General features: G+C 38.6%; 1 protein-coding gene across 2 annotated transcripts in view; it reads left to right on the top strand.

Moving 5' to 3' along the window:
• Positions 1-23,298, top strand: part of Plcl2 (phospholipase C like 2) — a 174,059-nt gene that overhangs the window by 100,878 nt on the left and 49,883 nt on the right. For both annotated transcript variants that reach the window (XM_010612790.3, XM_010612788.3), the window contains exons 2-3: positions 542-3,028; positions 5,267-5,470. In XM_010612790.3, coding sequence (XP_010611092.1) covers positions 593-3,028; positions 5,267-5,470 — 2,640 coding nt within the window. In that variant the 5' untranslated portion in view covers positions 542-592. The remainder of the gene's footprint in view (positions 1-541; positions 3,029-5,266; positions 5,471-23,298) is intronic.

Below are 23,298 nucleotides of genomic sequence, written 5' to 3'. Positions count from 1 at the left end.
CCTCATGACTGAAAAAATAAAATAAAATAAAATACTTATTTTTTAAAAAAAGAAAAACTAATGTATAGACTATATAATGTATATACACAGAGGACCTACTTTTATAGGTGTACACCCTGTTTAGCTGCATAAGCCCCATGTTCCAGTGACTTGGGCTTGGCTTAATATTCTTCATCTGTTGCTTTCTTGAAATTATTAGTAATTTTTGACCAAGGAGTTAAAAGGAGTATTTTCATTTTTCTTGGGCCCTGAAACTTATGTAGCCAGTTGTCTATATAAGATTTTATCATATGTTAATGAAATTGTGTTCCTTGACAAACGTGACTTGTAGTTATTCAGTGATTTCTTACCTATTAGCATTAAGCTGTAAACTCTAAGGCCATTTCTGAGCTTTAGAGATGAATGGGTATCATTCAGTATAAGATCCAGAATAGGAAATCCTTAGTATAATTTTATCAAGGAAATTAAATTTTGATTCCCAGTCCTACACATAGACACCTATGCTTGTATTATTCTAATATACTGTTCTTTTTTCCTCTAGGATGGTACAAAACAGAAAAGGGAGCGGAAGAAGACAGTGTCATTCAGCAGCATGCCAACAGAAAAGAAGATCAGCAGTGCAAGCGATTGTATTAATTCAATGGTTGAGGGCTCAGAACTCAAAAAGGTTCGCTCCAACTCTAGAATATACCATAGGTATTTTTTACTAGATGCTGACATGCAAAGCCTGAGGTGGGAGCCATCTAAGAAGGATTCGGAGAAAGCCAAGATTGATATTAAATCCATCAAGGAAGTGAGAACAGGAAAGAATACAGACATATTTCGCAGCAATGGCATTTCAGAACAGATATCTGAAGACTGTGCATTTTCAATCATATATGGAGAGAATTATGAGTCACTTGATTTGGTTGCCAACTCTGCAGATATTGCGAACATCTGGGTTACAGGACTTCGGTACCTAATTTCTTACGGAAAACATACACTTGATATGTTAGAAAGTAGCCAAGACAACATGAGGACTTCTTGGGTTTCACAAATGTTTAGAGAAATTGACGTAGATAGCATTGGACATATAACTCTGTGTAATGCTGTGCAATGTATCAGAAACCTCAATCCTGGTTTAAAAACAAGCAAAATTGAGCTTAAGTTCAAAGAATTGCATAAATCCAAGGACAAAGCTGGTACAGAAGTCACAAAAGAAGAATTTATTGAGGTTTTCCATGAGCTTTGTACTAGACCTGAAATTTATTTCCTTTTAGTTCAGTTTTCAAGCAATAAGGAATTCCTTGATACTAAGGATCTTATGATGTTTCTTGAGGCAGAACAGGGTGTGGCGCATATAAATGAGGAAATAAGCCTTGAAATTATTCACAAATATGAGCCATCCAAAGAGGGCCAGGAAAAGGGCTGGCTGTCCATAGACGGGTTCACTAATTACCTTATGTCACCTGACTGTTACATATTCGATCCAGAACATAAGAAGGTCTGCCAGGATATGAAACAACCTCTGTCTCATTACTTTATAAACTCATCTCATAACACATACTTAATAGAGGATCAGTTCCGAGGTCCTTCTGATATCACAGGATATATCCGAGCTCTTAAAATGGGTTGCCGGAGTGTTGAATTAGATGTATGGGATGGGCCAGATAACGAGCCTGTCATTTACACAGGCCACACCATGACCTCTCAGATAGTTTTCCGCAGTGTCATTGATATTATTAACAAGTATGCGTTCTTTGCCTCAGAGTATCCTCTTATCTTATGTTTAGAAAATCACTGTTCTATCAAACAGCAAAAGGTCATGGTTCAACATATGAAGAAAATTTTAGGAGACAAGCTCTATACAACATCACCCAATGTTGAGGAATCTTATCTACCATCCCCAGATGTCTTGAAAGGGAGAATACTAATTAAAGCAAAGAAGCTATCCTCAAATTGCTCTGGAGTAGAAGGAGATGTTACTGATGAAGATGAAGGAGCAGAAATGTCTCAGAGGATGGGAAAAGAGAATGTGGAGCAACCCAACAGTGTGCCTGTGAAGCGATTTCAGCTTTGCAAAGAACTGTCTGAGCTGGTCAGCATCTGTAAGTCAGTGCAGTTCAAAGAATTTCAGGTGTCATTTCAAGTCCAGAAGTACTGGGAAGTCTGCTCATTTAATGAAGTGCTTGCCAGCAAATATGCCAATGAAAATCCAGGAGACTTTGTAAATTACAATAAGCGTTTTCTTGCTCGGGTCTTTCCTAGTCCAATGAGAATTGACTCTAGTAACATGAACCCTCAAGATTTTTGGAAATGTGGTTGTCAAATAGTGGCCATGAACTTCCAGACTCCAGGGCTGATGATGGATCTGAATATAGGCTGGTTTAGGCAGAATGGGAACTGTGGCTACGTCCTTCGGCCAGCCATCATGAGGGAAGAAGTCTCATTCTTCAGCGCCAATACAAAAGACTCTGTCCCAGGAGTCTCACCTCAGCTTCTTCATATTAAAATCATCAGTGGGCAGAACTTTCCCAAGCCCAAAGGTTCAGGTGCCAAAGGTGATGTGGTGGATCCCTACGTTTATGTGGAAATCCACGGGATCCCTGCCGACTGTGCAGAACAAAGGACAAAAACAGTGAACCAGAATGGAGATGCTCCCATTTTTGATGAAAGCTTTGAATTTCAAATCAACCTACCTGAATTGGCCATGGTGCGCTTTGTAGTGCTAGATGATGACTATATTGGGGATGAGTTTATTGGTCAGTACACAATTCCCTTTGAGTGTTTACAAACAGGCTACCGCCATGTCCCCCTGCAGTCTTTGACTGGAGAGGTCCTTGCACATGCTTCTTTGTTTGTCCATGTGGCTATTACTAACCGAAGGGGAGGAGGAAAGCCTCATAAAAGGGGCCTTTCTGTGAGAAAAGGGAAGAAATCCAGGGAATATGCATCTCTGAGAACATTGTGGATTAAAACTGTGGATGAAGTGTTCAAGAATGCCCATCCCTTGATCCGGGATGCCACAGATCTGAGAGAGAACATGCAGGTATGTGTTTGTGTTTAAGTATCACTCAACAGTTTTTCACATAGGACCTCTTAGTTTATGAATATATTAGAGGTTTTTTTAACAATGGTATATTTAGTTGTGAATAATTGGCAAATTCCAGTTGGTTATTGAATGTTTACCACTTATATTTCTTATTTAAATTTCCATTATGAGTGCTGGGGATTTAGCTTCGTGGCACTGCACCTGTCTTGCAAGTGCATGGTCCTGAGTTCAATCCCTGGTACTGCAAAAAATTTCCAAAATGACAGTTGTTGAAAATTTTGATTGCATATTAAAATAAACTAGTCTTATTGCTGCCTTGCATATCACTAATTCTAGTTCCTGTTAGTGATTAACAGTTCTCCATTTTTCCTAGTAATGTGCAAGGGAATCTCCAATGTTGTGAATATGGTCCTTAGCCGGAACATAAATTGATGACTTATCAAAACCAAAGGGATATAGATTAAAGTAAAAGGGACATGTTCCAGACCTTTCTTACATAGCTACAACAGTGGGAAGAAAGCCCTTAAATGAACTAATGTGTTTTGTATGATTTTAGAGGATAGCTCATTTTACGGTGAAAGACATGAGGTATCTGATTTATTAAAGTTGAAGATAATAATTAACTCTGAACGGTAGCTGAAAACAATGTTAGATATTGTGTATTTATTTAAAGATTGTCTGTGTATCTAGCCCTATATGAGGTCCCATGAGTGGTATAGACCTGGATAGTAAATGCTTTTCTCACAGAGGCGATTTAGTCCATCTCAGTGTGTGAGAATGCTCTGTGTGGTTTATTTATTCTACAAAAATGACACCTGCTATAAAATCTGACTTAAAAAACATACTTTCAGCATATTTCTGCCTAGGTACTGAATGTGTAGATACCTCAGAGTAAAAAAGATCTTCCCATAGTAAGGACATTATTTTCTTTCTCTCACAGTAAAAGCATAACTGAAATGCAAGAGGTTTCCCCATTTCTGAGGTTACCAGTGGTTTGGTAAACCCTCATCTCCAGGCAAGCCACATTGTCCCTTCTTGGTGGCTGCTGGTGTGAATGTGACCAGAATTCCCCTGGGTCCTGCTAGAGGTCAAGTGTAATCATTTCTCGATCCGTATCTGCCTCGAATCCAAGAGAGCAGAGGGTGATGATGCTTATTTAGCACCTGCCGTGCACAGGTGGTCTGACCAAGGGAGCGTGGCAGTAAACAAACATATGGACCATGTGCCCTCTGGGGGTTTGTGCAGTAGTTGGAGGTGGTCCATGGGAAGACAAACAGAGCCGTAAGAGGAGAAATAAGCAGGACAGCTGCAGATTCGGGTAAATACTGTGAAGAAAATAAAATGGGGAGGTGTGATAGAGTAATTGGGAGATTCTGTTCTAGATATCTCAGTCATTTACTTCTACGCATAATGAATTATTTCAGCACACAATCAGAAAGATCACATCTAAGGCTTAATGTGCTCATCTCTAACAAAGTTATTGAGAATGTTAAATAAGGTAATGCGTAATCAATATGCCTAATACCATTTAGCACTTGGTAAGTGCTCAAGGATTGTGTACTCTTCAATATTTTCTTTAATTTTAATGGCATAGTTCTGCTGATTCGGAGAGAGAGAGAGAGAGAGAGAGAGAGAGAGAGAGAGAGAGAGGCATTGAGATTGGTGGAAATGCTACCAGAGGAAGGATAAGGGGACCTAAGGTCCCAGTGGGCAGACTCACTCATGAACAACAGGGTCCTCAGAGGCCCTTCAGGTTTGGAACCAGTGGCATAAATAGGTGATTAGACTCAAGTTTCTCCCTTACAAATATCTCTTTTCTTTTGGGGTGACTGGCATATTTGATACTTATCTTAAACCCAATTTGGCTTTTTTTCCCCTTAATCTTTATTTTTTGGAATATAGAAGCCATTCTTTGGTTTACTCATAGTTGGATGTCAACATTTGTTCTACCATGAACTTTGATCTGAAAGGAGGCTTTGTCCTTTGTAAGAATTTTACTTATTTGCATTTTCAGTACTTTTGATAAATTGATATTACAAATATATATAACTTATTTACTTTGGAAAATCATCATTTTTTCCAAGGTTAAAATAATCATTAACCAGTTCTGTCATAGCATTGCCAATAACTGTTGTACCAGGCAGTTCCAGCATAACAGGTATATCAAGTTTAATTTCCATGAGAAATTAGAACCCTGGTTAATTACCAAGTGCTTCCCTTATTTCCATGTGACAGAATGCAGTGGTGTTGTTCAAGGAGCTGTGTGGCCTCTCCTCGGTGGCCAATCTCATGCAGTGCATGGTGGCAGTGTCTCCCCGCTTCCTGGGGCCTGATAACACACCCCTGGTGGTCCTGAATCTCAGCGAGCCATATCCCACAATGGAGTTGCAGGGAATTGTGCCAGAGGTTCTGAAGAAGATCGTGACAACTTATGACATGGTGAGTCATGTTTGTCTTTTCATGTAGTCAGCGGACAGAGGTATCTTAAGACAATATTCCAGATGTATTCAGGAGCTCTTCCTGAAGTGTGCTGTCCTATTTCATGCTTCATACATCTAGATTGAAAAAATAATTCCCCTAGCTTTGCTATATTTGAAAGAGTTTAGTTTTTGTTATTGTTTTAGAAAGCAAGATTCAAAGACAATTGCCTAAGTTAGATTAAACATTAATTAACTTCTCAAGAACTGTAATTGAATGGATTTCTTAAGGATACTCTTTTTCTTTTTTTTCTTTTTTTTGGTTTTTTTGAGACAGGGTCTCACTATGTAGTTGAGACTGACCTTCAACTCACTGTGTAGCCCAGGCTGGTCTCGAACTCACAGTGATCCTCCTGCATTAGCCTCCCGTGTGCTGGGATTACAGGCGTGCACCATCACGCCTGGCTAAGGATGCTCTTTTTCTATTCATATGTAGTAAAGAAATTTTTTATCTTCTCTTGTAACTAGCCATTGATTTACTTAGTTTTTGTTTCTCAAAGTGGTAAAGGCAAAAACTTTAATTAAAAAAAAAGTTTTAAATGCCATAAGGGGCAGGTGCTTCTGTCATGTGAGTCTGCTATGTGATGGTTTCCTTCCTCACAGCAGCTGCTCTGAGACACCTGTATTGGTAATCAGCTTAATGTTAATGACTGTGTCCTCAGGACATCTATAACATTACATTTTTTTGCACTTAAGATTTAACTTGTGTTTCCTTAATTGCATTTTGCTCTTACTTACTTTGAAATTTATCATAATGCTAAGGGAGAATTTAATGGGTGAGCAAATTCCATGTAGTTGAAGCTGTCAAAACCAGCTGTATGGACTCGTGGGATTATTCCTTAGCCTGGCAGTATCAAGGGTGGCCTGGAATACACCCTTTCCAAATGGGCCAGGCTGTCATCCTTTATCACCCAGGGTGTACAGGGGCAAGTACCTCATTCAACAACTCCTGTACTAGAAAAGCACAAGCTAAGGCCATGTAACATTTGACATCCTCTGATGGAGCTTTCTGTGCTCAAGGACAAAACAGGATTGGCATCACACATCAACATTTTTGACTTTTTTATAAATTGATTTGAAAGCTGCACTTTAGAGAGATTTATGCAATTCAAGGGAAATAAAAATGCATCAGGCCAGCATTGCCCTGCTATATTCTGAGGAATTTTGGTTTCTTAAGGTATTAGTATATATCACATGGGGGGAAGATTCCATGGTGAAATAATTTGGGGAGATACTGGTCTGAAGAAAACTGATCATCTATGATCACTGCAGGATTCTTGGGGCCTTTTACTTGCTGTCACAGGACATTCTAAGAGGGTGGAAGATACCGTATTCCCTGTTTACACATTGCCTGGGCCAGTGGGCTGCTATTTCCAAACTCAAAAATTGTGAAGAATCCATGTTGGGAAATACCTCTTTACTCTTTGGATGAATAAGTCTGTGCATGTAAGCCAGAAGCATGTAATATTTTAAGCAACATACCAGTTCACTCTCTTTAAAAGCAAAGTTATTTTTCACATGTTTACCAGGTTACTGTGAAGTAGCCACACATTTGCAGTAGATGCTTACTATTCCCTGTTCTTTCCATCTGAAGAGTCCATGGTACCATAAGAGATACAAGGGATTGCACACTGTACATGGCAGACAAACCACAGAGAATGGCATACATCCTGCAGAAAATGGGAAGGCCAGGGTCAAGTGTATCTGTTAAACCTTCAGTGACTTGTTGCTGGGTGCTAGAGGGGACAGAAAAACAGACATGAATGTTCTTTGTTCTTGGGGAGCCATCCAGTCCACTAGAAGTTTGGGAGTCACAGGGATCAACACAGGAAGTTTATGTTGGGATGCTTTTGCGGGAGAAAGGAGTGGAAAGAAAACAGGGGAGAGGTAGAAATAGGGAGGTTTGGGGCACTTTTCTATGCTGGGAGCCAGACTATCCTGTTAGTTCATGATACTGAGTTTCATGGGAAAAAGACAGAAGTAGTAGCTTCCATTTAGAGTGCTTTTAAAGCTTGACCTACATATAAAGTCTCCAGACCTACATCATTAATGAAAACCTACTATCTTCTTAGATATGTCATTGAGTTCTGTGGCAGTGATGCAATGACCTTTCTTCATGGTAAAGTTTTTAACAGGGACATCCTGAGAGTTGAGTAGTAGTTTCCATATAAGTGGTAACATAACAGACTGGGGCTGAGTGCTATGTTCAGCAGAGTATGATCCTGGCCAGATTCTCATGGTTTCATTAAAGCCTCCTAAGGACACCAGAAACCTTTATAGCACCTGCAACTATATTTGGCACAGGAATTGCTCAATACCCCTTGGTTCCTTGCCCTTTCCTCTTCCTGGACTGGTAGATGATAATTCTTCCTACATAACTCCTACTTGCATCTACCTTTTATTTGTATTATTGTAGAAGTGATAAAACAACATATTAGTTTATATAAAAGTTTTAAATTGTAAAATTACTCTTTTTCTAATGTATGGTTGAGATAGTTAAGCATCAAAATACTTGTTTATCGATTTATTCTTTTAATTCCATCTAGTAAACTTGTTATAAAATATTTAAAATTAAATTCAAATTATTGCAGCAATATTATAACTAATAATATTTTACAGTGATTTTTTTAGTGGCTAAATGGTTTCTCACCTTGTGATAATTAATTTGTTAAAACTAGCCAAAAGAATATGTTAATGGGAAATGTACAAGGCCATGGACAGCCTGTAACTTTAAATATAACTCTTTACTTTTGTAATGTTATGTTGAATCTGATCCAAAATGAACCTTAGAAATAGGATCTTACTTCATTTTGTTGACTTACTATATAATTTGTGGACTAGAACTGAGAAGCGAGAGTAGGTTGAGAAGTTCCTGTCCTGAATCCTTGCATCACTGCCATCTGCAATACTGAGGCTCACCTCCTGTGAGGACGGTTCTATGATGCCTCCTTGTTTTTTCCCCATACACCTGCCCTCCCTTCACCCCCTTCACCCTTCCCTATTTACAAAGACTTTGTTTCCATTTTTTTCACATTTTCCCCCTTATTTCCTTTCCCCTCCCCTTCCCACTTCCCTTTCAGCCATTTTCTTCCTATTTCACACTCTAAATTATACCATTTGAACCTTATTTACACTTTTAGTTTTTCACACCAGAGAAACTATTCGGTATTTACTCAAGTATCTCCTATTTGTGTCACTTAAGAGTATAACCTCAATGTACATCCTTTTAGCTCTACATGCCTCTAGTTTCTCATTCTTTCTGGCTGAGTAGTATTCCATTTTATAGATAAACCACATCTTCTTTATCCATTCTCCAGTTGATGGGCATTTGGGTTGTTTCCAAATTTTAGCTATTACGAGCTATGCCGGTATAAACATGGGTGCACATATATCACTCTGGTATGATTCTTTTAATTCTTTTGAAAAGATACCCAGCAGAGGGATAGGTGGTTCAAATGGAACCTCTAATCCTAGTATCTCCATATTGATTTCCATAGTGGTTGCACCAGTCTGCATTCCTACCAACAAAGAAGGGTTCCTTTCTCCCCATAGCCCTATCAGCATTTGTTATTGGTTGATTTCTTGATAGCAGCCATTCTTTGTGGGGTGAAGTGGAATCTCAGTGTTGTTTTCATCTGCATCTTTTGAATGAGCAGTGATACTGAACATTTTTTCGTATATTTATTTGCTGCTTTTATTTCTTTGAGAAATGTCTGTTCATTGTAGATGCCCATTTTTGAATTGGACCTTTGTATTTGGGAGATCTGATATTTTTGAGTTCTTTATAGACTCTAGATAATAGTCCTTTGTCTGAGGAGTAGCGGGTAAAAACTTTTCCATGTTGTATGTTGGCTCTTAGCTCTGTTGGTGATTTCTCTTGCACTGCAAAAACTTTTTAATACAATGAGATCCCAGTTGTTGATTCTTTGTGCAAGTTCTTGTGCTGCTGAGGATTTGTTCAGTCTTCTTCTATGCCAGTATCTTTGAGAATTCTACCTAATTTACTTTCCAGTAAGTTTAATGTTTCTGTTTTGCTATTTTGATATTTAATTCACTTAGATTTTAGTTTAGTGCATGGTGAAAGCTAGGGATCTAGTTTTAATCTTTGGCAAGTTGAAAGCCTGTTTTTCCAATTTATTAAAGAGGCTGTCTTTCCTCCATTGAGGATGGTTGAGCCCAGTGGTCTTAAGTACTCAGTTTCGTTTCTGAGAGACTCATCCTTTGAAGGTTTATCTGATTTCCTGGTCATCTAGACCGCCCAGTCAGCTTACTCTCTGACTCAGAAATGATCCTTGACTCCCTGTTTTAGATGTATCTTGTATTTTTTGCCAGGTTGCAGCTGGCCTCCGTTTTTAAGACATGTTATTTGTTCTTACCCTACTGCATATATATTGTACCGCCTTATACAATGTGTATTGCTATATCATACAACATGACTGTAGAGTCAGAGGTTGTATTTTTTTTTTACCTAATTCATCTGCTTTAGTTAAAAGGTCATGTTGTGATCTTCTAAAGTGGAATATAGTAGAAATTTAATTGGTTTATTCAAGAAAAACAGATACTAAATAAGAAACAGGATGTTGCATTTTCATTGAGATCTCCTGTTTATAAGCTCTTACCAAGGCAATTCTCACTCATCCAACAGCACCTATTTACAGGGTATATACTCTGTGCCAGTGACACAGAAGAGACAATAAAAGAACTAATACAATCTTTCTCTCTCAGGCATTTAACTGAAGACATGATACATGTCCTTAGTTGGCTAGGAAGATGGTAGGTAATATTTAGGTAGATAGTACATAGACATTTTAAAATATTTAAACAATTTCGCTAGGCAACGGAGAAAACGGCCAGTGTCAGGTTTGGGATTTGGAAGATAGGGAGGAACCATTGCCTGTTGAGCTGCACCCACAAGAATGAATTGAATGCCAACTGGCCAAGGCAAGCTAACTGCACAGGGTGGGAAGCACAGCAGGTTCTGGGGACTCCAAATAGTCAGTAGGGAGTCCTGAAACAGTCTCTGGGCTCTGAGAGGATTGGAGGAAAAGAGAACCCACAGACCATCTGTTGAGCACATTTATTTTGCAGGTAAGAAACTGGAAACTCTCTGTTCTGTCAAATTAATTGCTGAGGGCGGGGGATTTAGCTCAGCGGTTTGGTGGCCTGCCTTGCAAGCGCAAGGACCCAAGTTCAATCCCTGGTTTCAAAAAAAAAAAAAAAACATTAATTGCTGAACTAGGGTTAAAGCCCAGTTAGTCTCTTTGTCCATTTTTTTAATAATGCAAATCAGGAAAATCAATTCTGGGATATATGTAGATGATTGATCAAATACCAATACATTCCAATATCCTCAAAAGTAATAATCTAGAGTTATTAGTGTAGAACTTTTAAAGTCACTTACCTTATTTTGGACAAAGTAGAAAATAATTCAGTTTATCAATCCTGCTATATACTAAAAGGCAAATTCATTGAACTTAAATGAGAAAGGTGGCAATAAGTAGATCAAATTCCACTCATAAAGAAATTTGATTACAAGTATCTTAACATCTTTTTATATTATAACTTCAAAAAAAACCACAAACTTAAACATTTTACTTAAAATGTGCATAAATAAACTTGAATATTTTCATTAATTGCAATCATATACTGTATTACATTGAAATTTCTTCATTCTTATAACTAAAAGCTGGTGAGAAAAAACATGGATTCTGTGACCTGAGTTTAAGATTTTTCTACTGAGCACCTGGGTAGTTAGTCTTTGTAATGCAGTGTTCTTCAGGATGGATCACACTGCAATTTCAAAGTATCTCCCTTCCTCCGTTGTTGAGTGATCTAATGCATCATCTTTCACTGCTGAAGTGTTTTTTTACCAACCCTTTAGTATTGATGAGAGGGATAATTCAACTCTCTACCTTTGTTTATTAGACTCACATTTACCCTCTGTTTAGACTTGAATTATTAAAATTTTGATGAGTTTAATACTGACATGTGGAGACCAAGGAATCAACATTCTTCCTTCATAAAGAGAAAATGCTGGAAATATAAATATTTTGTGAAGTATTGCATAAAAACAAAGTTTTGAAAAAATTTTGCAACTTTTGCTTTTTATTTCAGTACAGTTTTTCTGTTATGTGAAATATGTTTCAATCATTGTAATTAAATTTAAGATAAAGTTGTAGAGAGTGAAAAGGAAAGGGGAAAAAGTAAACAGGAAGACGCCCAACCCTTTGTTACAGGCATTGTAGGCCTTCAAACACACAGATGCACATTTTTGGGCAGCCCCTGTCTATTCAGAGATTTTTACATGAATTCTTTCTTTCCACTGTAGTTATTTTGTCTGTGTTCCATTTGAAATTAGTTTCTATCTTTTCCTTGCAGCTTCACAAAAATCTTGATTTTTAATTACCTTCAGATTTAATTAAGAAAGCATACTCTGAGGAATCCATTTATTTGGAGGAGAATAGTATTTTTTTAAAGGGAAGAACAATATGCTTTGTCTAGGAAGATATAGTTCCCATTCTATTTTTATATAAGTTGCTGAGTAATCTAACACATGACTTTAAATATTTCTTTAAAAAGGATATTTATAAATAGAATATGTGAAATGAAGGCTTTCTTTTACACAGAGATATTGGCAGTTGGTATGCAGCATCAGGAACATTCTGTCTCATGTTGGTGGTATGCTTGCATGTACTGAACTTTTTCTTAGCACTGCTTAATGCAGTGAGTAGATAAATCACACTGCATAATTAATGGAGTCTCCTGGTCTGGACCATGCCAGAGATGATCTGCAATAAGATTACTATTGATCTCCCTCTCCTTTGTTACTCCTTTTATCATTCTCCTGCCTCAGAACTTGATGTTAAAAGCTTCTCTTAATTGCAGGTGTCAACTTTAGTGATTTTTATAGCTGTAGAAAAAAAGGTCAGATAGACTAGTATGCTTTAGGACAAGATGGATCTAAAAACCAAAGGAAGGAAGGAGGGAGAGAAAGACAGTATATGCACCCTGCAAGAAAGATTAGAAAGTCAAAGGCTGTAGTTTAATTTATGGTATCTGGATAGGTTCAGTAGATGGTATTTCTAAAAGTATCCTCTCTGGAATCATCAAAAACATGCAGCTGAACCACTCCAGAATGGTTTCAGTTGATAATGGGAAGGAAAAGAAATGCTTAAAAGGTCCAATATGATAATGTCCCACATGTGTCATCAGATCAGATGGAGCAGGCCACCATGAGGTAACCAAGTTTTGTAACCTTTGGCATTAGTGGAGTTCAGTGTGTCGTCAGATGGTGCTTTCGGAAAAGATATGATCATTACAGATTGAACATTCCTAATCTGAAGATCCGTAGTCTGACTGCTCCAGATTTGTGTAAGTGCTCAAAAGTTTTAGATTTTGAAGCATTTCAGATTTGGATGCTCAAACAGTAAAGTCTGGGTAAATATTTTAAAATCTGAAATTTGAAATATTTCTGGTTTCAGGCATTTTGGGTAAAAAGTTTTTGATTTGTGTAAAGCAGGTCACTATATCATCTGACATACTGTACTAACAGCCTGCTTTACGATGCCTGAGCAAACTAGGAACCAATAGCTGAGTCCTCTCCAACCATATTGGTGCAGAAAGTTGTGCTCTTGGCACAGACAGCTTCACTTCTTGGTTAGATTTTATTTGAGCCAAGGCTGACCGGAAAACTGTTTTGATATGGTGGTTTGGGGCCACATATTTGGTAGTTTTATTTCTCCATGTAGAGTGTCTCTTATTGCTTTTTAAGGGAACAAAAAGAATGCTTATTTTTCAAATATTTTATTTTCTTGAATCTGATAGAAAATGAGAGAATTTATCTGAAACTTAAAGCTCAAAAAGGTTTGAGAACTTCTTTCTAGACTTAGGCTTTATACAAAAGAACACAACTACATTTTTTACAAATTTAGCATCACTGAAGTACTGTAGTCTTTTTTTCTTCTTATGCAAAGCAGAAACATTACTTCCTATATTCCCATCAGGTTCCACATTGAATATTAAATTTTTCTGTAGTATAATTCCCTCAAAGCTTATTTTTAAATTTTTCTTTTATTGAGTAGAATTTTTTTTTGTGTTTGCTTCTGCCATGGCTGAAGACACCTTCAGAATTGTTTGCTAAGATCCTTTCTCTGTCAAGGACACATTTTTTAAGAAGGATTTTATACGTCTTTATTATTCTACCCTTTATAGATAATACACCCTCTTCTTTCTGGGCAGCTATATGCAAAAGCTATAAGAAAGGAACTCCCTCCTAGTTTATTCAGTAAACTTTATGTCTCCCACTCGACTTGCAGTATACATAAACTGAGTGGAAGTAGCAGTGCTACCATCTTCCCATTTCTGTAGTCATGATTCTAGGATAGTCCTCTCTCTTACCTTCTGCTTATGTGGCAGAGTTTGAGTTCTGACTTCACACTCAATCCCAGTGATAAAGAAAATGTAGTTATCTTCTCTCTCTTGGGAGGAGGTGAGTGTCCCTAAATTCTGGGTCTGTTTGGTAACCTTAATCTGTTGATTATGTTATCTGTTTGGACTGTGCATGTTCAGCTCTCTGGGTGCAATGCCCAGTCTCTGGGTCTTTTTCTCCTCTTGTCCCTCTGCAGAGTGGATGCTGGCTGCCCAGAAAAGGTGTGGTTATAGAAATCTCTTTATGTGTCCTTGCCAGAGAATGTCCATCTAAGGCCAACCATCTCCGCTCCTCCCCTTCCTTGCCTTGAGGTTGGCTGTGTGGTGGGGGATTTCCTAGCTACAACATCTGCAGTCATTGAGTACTAAAAAGTGGACTTAGAACTTTTCTTCCCCAGCTCCTTCCCTCTTCCTGTCTTAAAGCTGCAAACTCCTTGCCCTGCCCTTAGAGGGGAAAGGAAAATCTCCACCATAGGAGCTAAAACTCCATGATCTATGGTGTTTCTTGAAATGCTTAGGTAATTTAAAAAAAAAACAAAGTTTTTCCTTGACAAATCTTGACATCCAAGCCCTTCCTTTTGGTAGAAACCTGAGTTTAAAAAAAAAAAAAATCTAGGGCCAGGGATTGAGCTCAATGGTGCTGCTGCCTGCTTCGAAAGTGCAAGGACCCGAGTTTGATCCCCAGTATCCCCACTCCCAAAATCTGGTTTGTTCTTTAAAACTAAGGAAGATCTTTGTGTTAATGAGTTAGTTGCTCTCCACCTAAGCTTTGAAATTTATTCTTTGCCTAAGTGGAAAGCCTCAGGGCAACATGCTCATAAACCATGGCAATGTATGTGAAAATAATTGGCTGTTTTCTTACACTCTCCTCATTATACCTTTGTGATTGCTGAAGCCACCACATGACAGCCTTCCCCTCCCTATTGCACATTTTCTAGATGGCCCTGACAATATTCTTTCTGAAGTATCTTGAAAAAGGCCTGAGTGTTTCAAGGCGGAGCCAGGAAGAAGAGTAGGAAGTATGAGATGACAAGATTGTGGCAGGCTGGAAGGATTACATTATGATCATTGAGAGAAACAGAACCAAACTGCCCACTAGTACCTGGCTGTTTTAAGGTGAATAACATTTTACTTAGATTATCTTGGAAAAGTGACATCTTTTTTGGTGCATTGAGATTGATAAAGACTTTGTAGTAGGTCTAATAATTGCCAAAGTTTTTATTAAAAAAATTAGTGATGGGGATTACTTTTAAGATCATGTGCCTCATGCATATGTTCTTCTAGCAATTGACTCTGCAGAAAAAAATTTCATTTCCTTCTGGCACAGCCATCAAATGCTACAAACTTTAAATTTTTTTTTCTTTTACAACATCAACAATGGGTGTGATATCTTAAAATTTGTAATTATTCTTGTCTTTCAAAGTAGTATTATTTCTACATGCAGTTTTGTGGATTATGATTGTCCTCTTTGTGGGAATTCTTTTTTAGACAGAAAAGCAATAATCAGAGAAACAAAGACCCTAATTGCCTTTTAGTGTATGGTAATTTGTGTATCTTTGTGGTTTTTGAGTTCCATATCCTTTCAGAATGACACAGATGTAGACTAGCTGACCTAGAGCATGCAATTCTAGCACCGTGATGCATTCAGCCTGCCTCTTCATTTGTGTTTACCTGGCTACCTGTTATGTTGGACCCAGACAAGAATCCTGTCTCTCTCTGATCCTCTGGCCTGAGCTGTTGGCTTCCAGGAGCCTCTACTAAAGCTTTTAGGGATTTCTAAGTGTCTCTACCTTAGAACACTCAGCATGCCCCCTGTCCATTTAGAACCCATGCAACACACCTGTACTGTCTGACTTACTTAACTTACCTTTACTGCTGGGAAGGCAGCAGCTTGTGCACCTGAGCCTGCAGTTGACCCTGTGAGCCAGGTGGCATTCCAGATATTCTCCAGCCAGTTAATGGAGCTATTCTGCCTGAATGATTATTTTAGCAGTGTTGGCCTTGAAGTGTGGCCTAAAATTAATGAGTAAGAATTGTACGTGTAGACCAGGCGTGCTGGTGCACACCTGTAATCCCAGCACTCAGGAGGCTGAGGTAGGAGGATCGCTGTGAGTTCAAGACCAGCCTGGGCTATGTAGTGAGTTCAAAGTCAGTCTCAACTACATAGTGAGACCCTGTCTCAAAAAAAAATTGTACATGTAAATTAGTATTTTTGCTTTTGTCAAAGATTCATCTGAGCCAGGCGTGATGGTGCACACCTGTAATCCCAGCACTCGGAAGGTTGAGGCAGGAGGATTGCTGTGAGTTCGAGATCAGTCTGAGCTACATAGTGAGCTCCAGGTCAGTCTCACTACATAGTGAGACCTTGTCTAAAAAAAAAAAGATTCATCAAAACAATGAACCATTTACTATTACATTATTGTTCATATTCATGTTAGAGTTTAGAAATGATGTAAATTGCATTGATAATATAATTTTTTATTATTTAAAATTTTGACGTTCCTCAACCATTCTCTGACTTTATAAATTCAAGATCCACTCATCAGAGATTAATCCAATCCGTTGCTACCTGATGTATAGCTTACCGGTGGCATATGTCTTTCCATTTAGAACTTCAGCATTGTTGGGAGGATTGAAATTATTTCAAGTAGTTCTATAAAAATTACTAGTGTGATATATAGATTGTAAATATAGTGATAAGTTCCTTTATATTCATGGATGTACTTTTTTAAATGTGTAATCACATTCTAAGGAATGGAATAATTTGGATAGGTTCTACTCTATAAAAAATGAAGCTATTGAAATAATAAATCATATAGTCCAGAATTGGCTTGTTTTCTAATGAAACCCCTTAATGGGACCGAGGATCAAACTCAGGACCTTGCACTTGCAAGTTAGGAGCACTGCCACTTGGCTAAATCCCCAGCCCATAAACGTAATTGTTAGTATCTACATGGGCTACCTTGTAGCATCTTTCTTAGACATTAAGACATACTCATTTCTGACCTTTTTCTGTTTTATATTCCTAGTTATGATCTGGAAAACAATTTTAAAGGTATTTTTCCACTGCCTTTTGAATGTGGGGGTTATTTTTCTCCACAGCTAGATGTGTTTTTATAAAGAACATTTGATTCTTTAATAAGCTCTGAAGCCTATATTTTTTTGGTATGTTACACTTGAACTCAACATGAGAGAAGTAAAATTCAGCATGGCCTGTGGATTCCTTATTTCTCAATTTTGGTAGATGGAAATACTCATCCTCACCCTCCCAGACCTCAGAGCAGCGCACTTGATGGTGTCTCCTCTTTGTAGCCGGTGAGGACTGAAGAGCCAGCTCTGTTCCAGTGGTACAGCACCTGCTGCACTCTTTTTACTTGTGTTTTCCCAGATCACTGTGGAATAACTAGTGATACCACCCCCATGCCCAATACCAGCAAGCTGATTCTACTACCAGATAAATTTATCAGGAACAAAAATAGCATTTACTATGGTTATAAAGTCTTCTCTAACTTAATTAGGGCATTTAAAATTCTGAACCATAAGCAGATTACTCTTCTTGTAAACTCAGTAGGTGGACAATATGATGTATTGAGTTAAGTTTAACTCTACAAGCTTAATTGCTAATTAGTTTAAAAATAACCCGTTAAGTAATTAAAGACATTCATTTCTCTACCATATTAGTATTAATGAAATCTTGGGGGTAAACGTTACACACACACACACACACACACATTTTTTTTGTACAAAGGCTTTATGTAGGAGATCCTTCATCTACTCATAGAAATCCTTACTAAAGTTTTTTCTTTGAAATTAGCGTGTATTTTTGTCATTTGCTTGTTTGTTTGTTGTTGTTGTTTTTGGTACCAGGGATCAAACTTGGGCCCTTAAATTTGCAAGGCAGGAGGCAGAACCACTGAGCTAAATCTCCGGCCCTTTTTCTGGTTTTCTTTATAATTATTACACTCTGACACTAGAAAGAAAGCAAATGAAATTATACTAACATTGTGTCATTATATGGCATGAAATGGTCTTAGCTTTGAATCACTTATTTGATGCCAAAATAAAAGAAATTCTATGCTTGTAATTAGCAATGCCATTTTGACTGTGTAGCTAACTTAAATGGGATGGAACTTATTTTTAGTTGACCCATCATTGTTATATGTTAGAATTCTCTGTAACCAAAATCTTCTTTTCCCTACATACATTGTACACCAAATGTTTGTCCTTTAAGACTACTAACTGCATTTGATTTTTCAGTGTTTTTTCTAAAATGTGCAGGCAGCATATCAAGCTATATTGTCTAGAATACTTATAGTTGATTTTCACCAAATGATATATCATGTGACACTTAAAGCAGGAGTTGGGCAAGATATGGAGGTGCACACCTGTAATCCCAGCTGCTTTGGAGGCTGAGAAAGGAGGATCACAAGTTTGAAGCTGGCCTTGGAAACTTAGCTAGACTTTGTCTCAAAATTAAAAGGAAATGGAATGTAGTCTGCTAGTAGAGCACTTGTCTAGCATACATGTGGCCTTGGGTTAATCCCGGTACCACACATATGTACACTCATATAAACACAGAGCAAGAGATGGGAAAATCCTAGTTTTATATGACCTGCAAAATAAGAATGACTTGTACATCTTTAAATGATTGAAAAAAACACATGATGTGAAAATTAATGTGAAATTCAGATTTCATGGTCCATAAACAAAGTTTTATTGGAGTACTACTGCATCCATTAGGACTACTTTTGTCATTACCAGGGCAACAGAAATTAAGCCTAAAATATTCACTGGTTGGGCCTTTACAGTCAATGTTAGTCAACCCAAGAAGTTCTGGGGCTGGGGATTTAGCTCAGTGGTGTGGCTGCTGGCCTCAAAAGGACAAGGTCCAAGTTTGATTCCCAGTACCAAAACAACAAAACAAAACAAAAGAAGAGGCTCTGGAGTGTGGGGGATTTAGCTCAGTGATGCTGCTGCCTGCCTCGCAAGCCCAAGGTCCTGAATTTGATCCCCAGTACAAAAAAAAGGTTCTGAAGACAATCCTTAAATACACTTGCTACTGTTTTTTTGTTTGTTTGTTTTCCCGTATCAGGGATTGAACTTGGGCCCTTGAGCTTGACAGGCAGGTGGTGGAACCACTGAGCTAATTCCCTGCCTGCTACATTTTCAATTTTGATCCAAAAGAACATAATTATTGACATAGTAGGAGGAGATTAATTGGGTAATTCTCTATTGAAAAAAGCCATCAGCCCTAATTGTTATGGTCAGAAACCTGGGGGGGGGGAGAAACTAGAAGAGGAGAGGCAGTGCAAGTTAATGTTTGCTCTGAATTTTTATAGTACCAGTGAGACAGGCCTGCTAGGTCAGTAGAAGATGGTAACAATCAAGTAGAGTTTTGTGTTCTAATCCATAAAACTTGTAACCAATTTAACTTCACATATATTTAGTGGTGCACATAATCATCATTGTACTGCTTGGTAATGAGGCATTAAAATGAGTTGATCCAAGAATTGGGTTTAAACCAAGCACTTTTTAGGGTGGGCAAAGGTTGGGCGGAGAGAGGGAAATTGGGTGGAGTCAGAAACACTCTGCTATGTCTCTGAAAACCCCTAGTTTCCTTCCACCTCCCTTAAGGTCTTTCTCTCAAATTGTTGAAACCAGGCTTTGCTAACCACACTCCTGTATAAAGCTACCTGGTACAGGAAAGGAAGCTGAGACCAATTTGGTGGAGCCTTCTACCCTCTGCCACGTTTATGTTATTTATTTCCTGCTAATTTTTAAAGTAGCTCTCTCCCCTCCCCTAATCTGAGCTTCAAGAGGCCAGGGCCTTTATGTATCCTGCTACCACTACATTCTCAGCACCCACTGACAGCAAAGTCTGGCACACAGCAGGCACTGAAAACACATTTTTGGTAATTGAATGAGAATGATCTTGCTCTCCAGGATGCAGATATTAGGTGCACTGCCTGCCCTTCATCTCTGTCCCATGTGTGTCTGCCTGCATTTCCTCTACTCTTGGTTTTGCTTTCTATGCACACAAAAAAGCCTTTCCCAGGAGGGTTAGGTTTGAGGGCTGGCGAGGGGTGGAGGGTAGAGCAGTGGCTGCCCTTCTGGTCTTAATACTAGGTGGTGGCATTCATGGCCCAAGCAGTGAGAGCTGTCCTCGCTGATCCAGGAAAAGGACACCTGAGGAGCTTAGGCAGCTGCAGATGTTTGTCAGGCGGATGGACCCAGAGAACAGGTGGCAGGGAGACTAGCATGATCCTCCCAGCTCCAAGTCATTTACCTCTTGTACACATCCTTGAAGTCACCTCTGCCCTTTGCCAGTAGATTCCGTGTCCTGTCTAAAATTACCCTTAAAGGTTCACATGCACTTCAGAGAAAATAGTGAAAGATTAAGAAGTGTAGGAGAGAAAAGAGGAAAAAGCACGCACTCCTACGTGTACATCTAGCTGAGATGGAAGAGCAGCATGATTTAGAGAAGCCACCCCAAGGTGGAGAACATCGCTCATGTAGGTACAGTGTTTTGTGATTTCTAAGCATGCTCATGAATTGATTATTTAACAGTGATGAAGCTTTCAGTGCTAACTGACAGCTGCAGCATGAATGCAGTGTCATAGGTTCGCCACCACTGAATTATTACACGAGCTGATTGTCAGAAGCTCTGACGAATGGTGACTTTAGCACATGAACTAGGAGTGGTAGGGAAAAGAGAAACCTTCGGTAGGTGTGCACTTCTGTTATGCTGAGCACAGAAGCCCTTGAAAACCAGACAGCCACCTTTCCCTGCGACAGCCTCCATACTACTGTGCTTCAGGGAAAGACCCCCCGCACCCACAACATATATGCCAGGTCCAGCCCACCTGGGGAGTCTCACCTGCACAGTGAGCTGATGGCCAGGGAACAGATCTTCCCTGCCAGGTTTTGCTGAGGACACAACCTAATAAACACGTAGCAAATTCACAGACTCACGCAAAATTATTCCTATACAGTTTGTTTTAATTTGGGGGATGATACAGCAGAGAATACGAGTCTTGGTAAGGAGGCGGTCCCTGCTCTAGTGCTTACTTCTCTGACTGTGGGTAAGTCTGTTTCTTTATAAAATAGGCATAGGATTACCACCTCTAAAGATTGTGAGAGTACACATAAATAGCCCAGAGCATGAGAAATCCTCAATTTAAGACCGGTACATGTGCGTATTTTGTCAACATCCAAACTCCAGAGCAGCAATCGTTAATCAGGCTGTGCTTCTGCTGTGCTGAGGGCATGGTAACTCAATTTCATAAAGGCACATGTAAAGTTCAAAGTAAGAAGCACAAGGTAGGTCTTCCCCCACCTTGCTAGGCCTGCAGTTTGTGTACTCTGAAAGAGGAAGGTGATGGAAATGTGAGTTACGCAGTCGTCACCAGGCATGCCTGGGGTTTGTCCCGCATGTACCCTACCACCCTGATGCGTTCTTGCCTTTCTTCTACTCCAGGAATGCTGTGGGCATTCAGCTGGGCTTCAAAAGTATTGCTTTCATTGCAGAGAAATCTCCAATTGCCTTTATCTCTTTAACTAGCATCTATACTTCGTTATCACAGACCTGAGAGAAGCTAATGATACTTTAAAGTAAGAGAGTGATTGAATTACTGTCTGTTAATTAGACTTTTCTAAATCACCTTGATCCCCTTGGAGATAAAGCTTGATATAAATAGGCAGTAATAACAGTGGTACTATGTTTAATTCAAATTGTATCTTTTGAAATGTAATTAATTTAGCAATAGTTTTAAACCACTGTGTCAGAACTCTTAATGGTCCATAATGACTTGACAGAGTTAACAACATAGCTTCCAGAAGTCCCTAAGTACTTTCCAGAAGTAGCATGCTCTCTGAATACCTGGGTTTAACCAGCTCAGGTTCCTCAAGTTCCCCTTTCCTCCTGTAAGAATGAGTCAGGCCAGATTTTGAGCCAGGCCTCCAGACCTTTGGAGACATTACTCTCCATGCAAGATATAGCCTCTGAACTATCTTTAAAACTTCTAAAGGCAAGAGGGGGGGGTGCAGAAATAAGCTGGCCAGTGTTCCTTTTTACCAGGCACGGACTGGAGGCAGAAACTATTGGAAAACATCCTCACATAACCGTTCCTGGTTTGTAGAAGGTCTCGTCTCTCACAGTCCTTCCTTCTCTCATGACCTTAGAGGATATTTAGGCACAAGGTGCACTTAAACTTCATGCTGCCTGGCATATGGATATTGTGTAAGCATGTCATTATACATGCTTATTATATGTGTGATTTAGAATAACAGAGAAGCATTGTAGAGTGTTAAGCTGACATGACCAAAGGCCCAGGAGGATGGGGTTTGTGTGTGTACGTCCTTGAGGTAACCATGGTGCAAAACAGTTCTTCATATGCTGTAGATGGGTTAATGTGGGAACATTACGTTAAGACTTCCCACGGTAATCATGTACCACATGACTGTTGCACACCAAGTTCTTCCCTAAGAAGATAGCTGGTCAAATAAAGTTGATCATAAAATAGATGAAAAGATTATTAAAATTAAATGCACCTAAATTTACTATACAGATGCTTTCCATATAGAAAAGCATATTGTGGTAAATTAATACTATACACAAACTGTTAGAAATTATGTAGCTTTTTTGGATAGTTTTATAATTTCAATGAGTTCCTTTTTAGAAGTTTAGGTTCTGTCTTACTGCTCAAATTTCAAACTTTTTTCCCTATGAATATCATATTGTACCAGACCAAAAATGTACAAGATCGAATCCAGAACTCTTTGTTTTTTGAAATTATGTTTATTTTTTGAACTATGGTTAAATAACTTAGATTCCTCAATTTTAAAATTTTTGGTTAAAGCTAAGCTAAAAGTTGCAATCCAAAAAATTTCAAATTTTGTCAGCAGTTTATATTGGGATAAGCATTCATTGACTTTATAGCTAATCTTTTAGTACAGTTAGAACTGCTGGTTTTTCCAGAGCCCTTTTCTGTTTTCTTCAAACTATTTTGCACAGTAGATCTTTGCCAGCCCCTGATCTATTTAAACATGTTTGGGACCACACGGAGACATCTAGTCATGCCAAATCCTGATTAGGCTAGAAATAGGAGTGAATGTCTTTTAAATGAAAATATGGTTGCAACTTTATAGTTACTCTGCTGCTTGTATAAAATTTCTCTTGTAATTTAAAATACAGTTGTTAGTAAAGTACCTCACCATAGTAAGTTTTAGGTTATGTCTCCTAATTCTCCTAAGTTCTACCTCCAAGATTTTTTCTCCCCGTTTCTTCCTCTAGAAGTGCAATTTTGCCCAACTTCCTCTTTGTGGTGTGTGTGTGTGTGTGTGTGTTTTACCCCCTTCTATCTT

Source organism: Fukomys damarensis, unplaced genomic scaffold, assembly GCF_012274545.1.
Source record: "Fukomys damarensis isolate Sample0158 unplaced genomic scaffold, DMR_v1.0_HiC HiC_scaffold_28, whole genome shotgun sequence".
Lineage (NCBI taxonomy): Eukaryota > Metazoa > Chordata > Mammalia > Rodentia > Bathyergidae > Fukomys > Fukomys damarensis.
The sequence above is the reverse complement of the archived record's forward strand: the minus strand, read 5'-3'. Positions and strand labels throughout refer to the sequence as shown.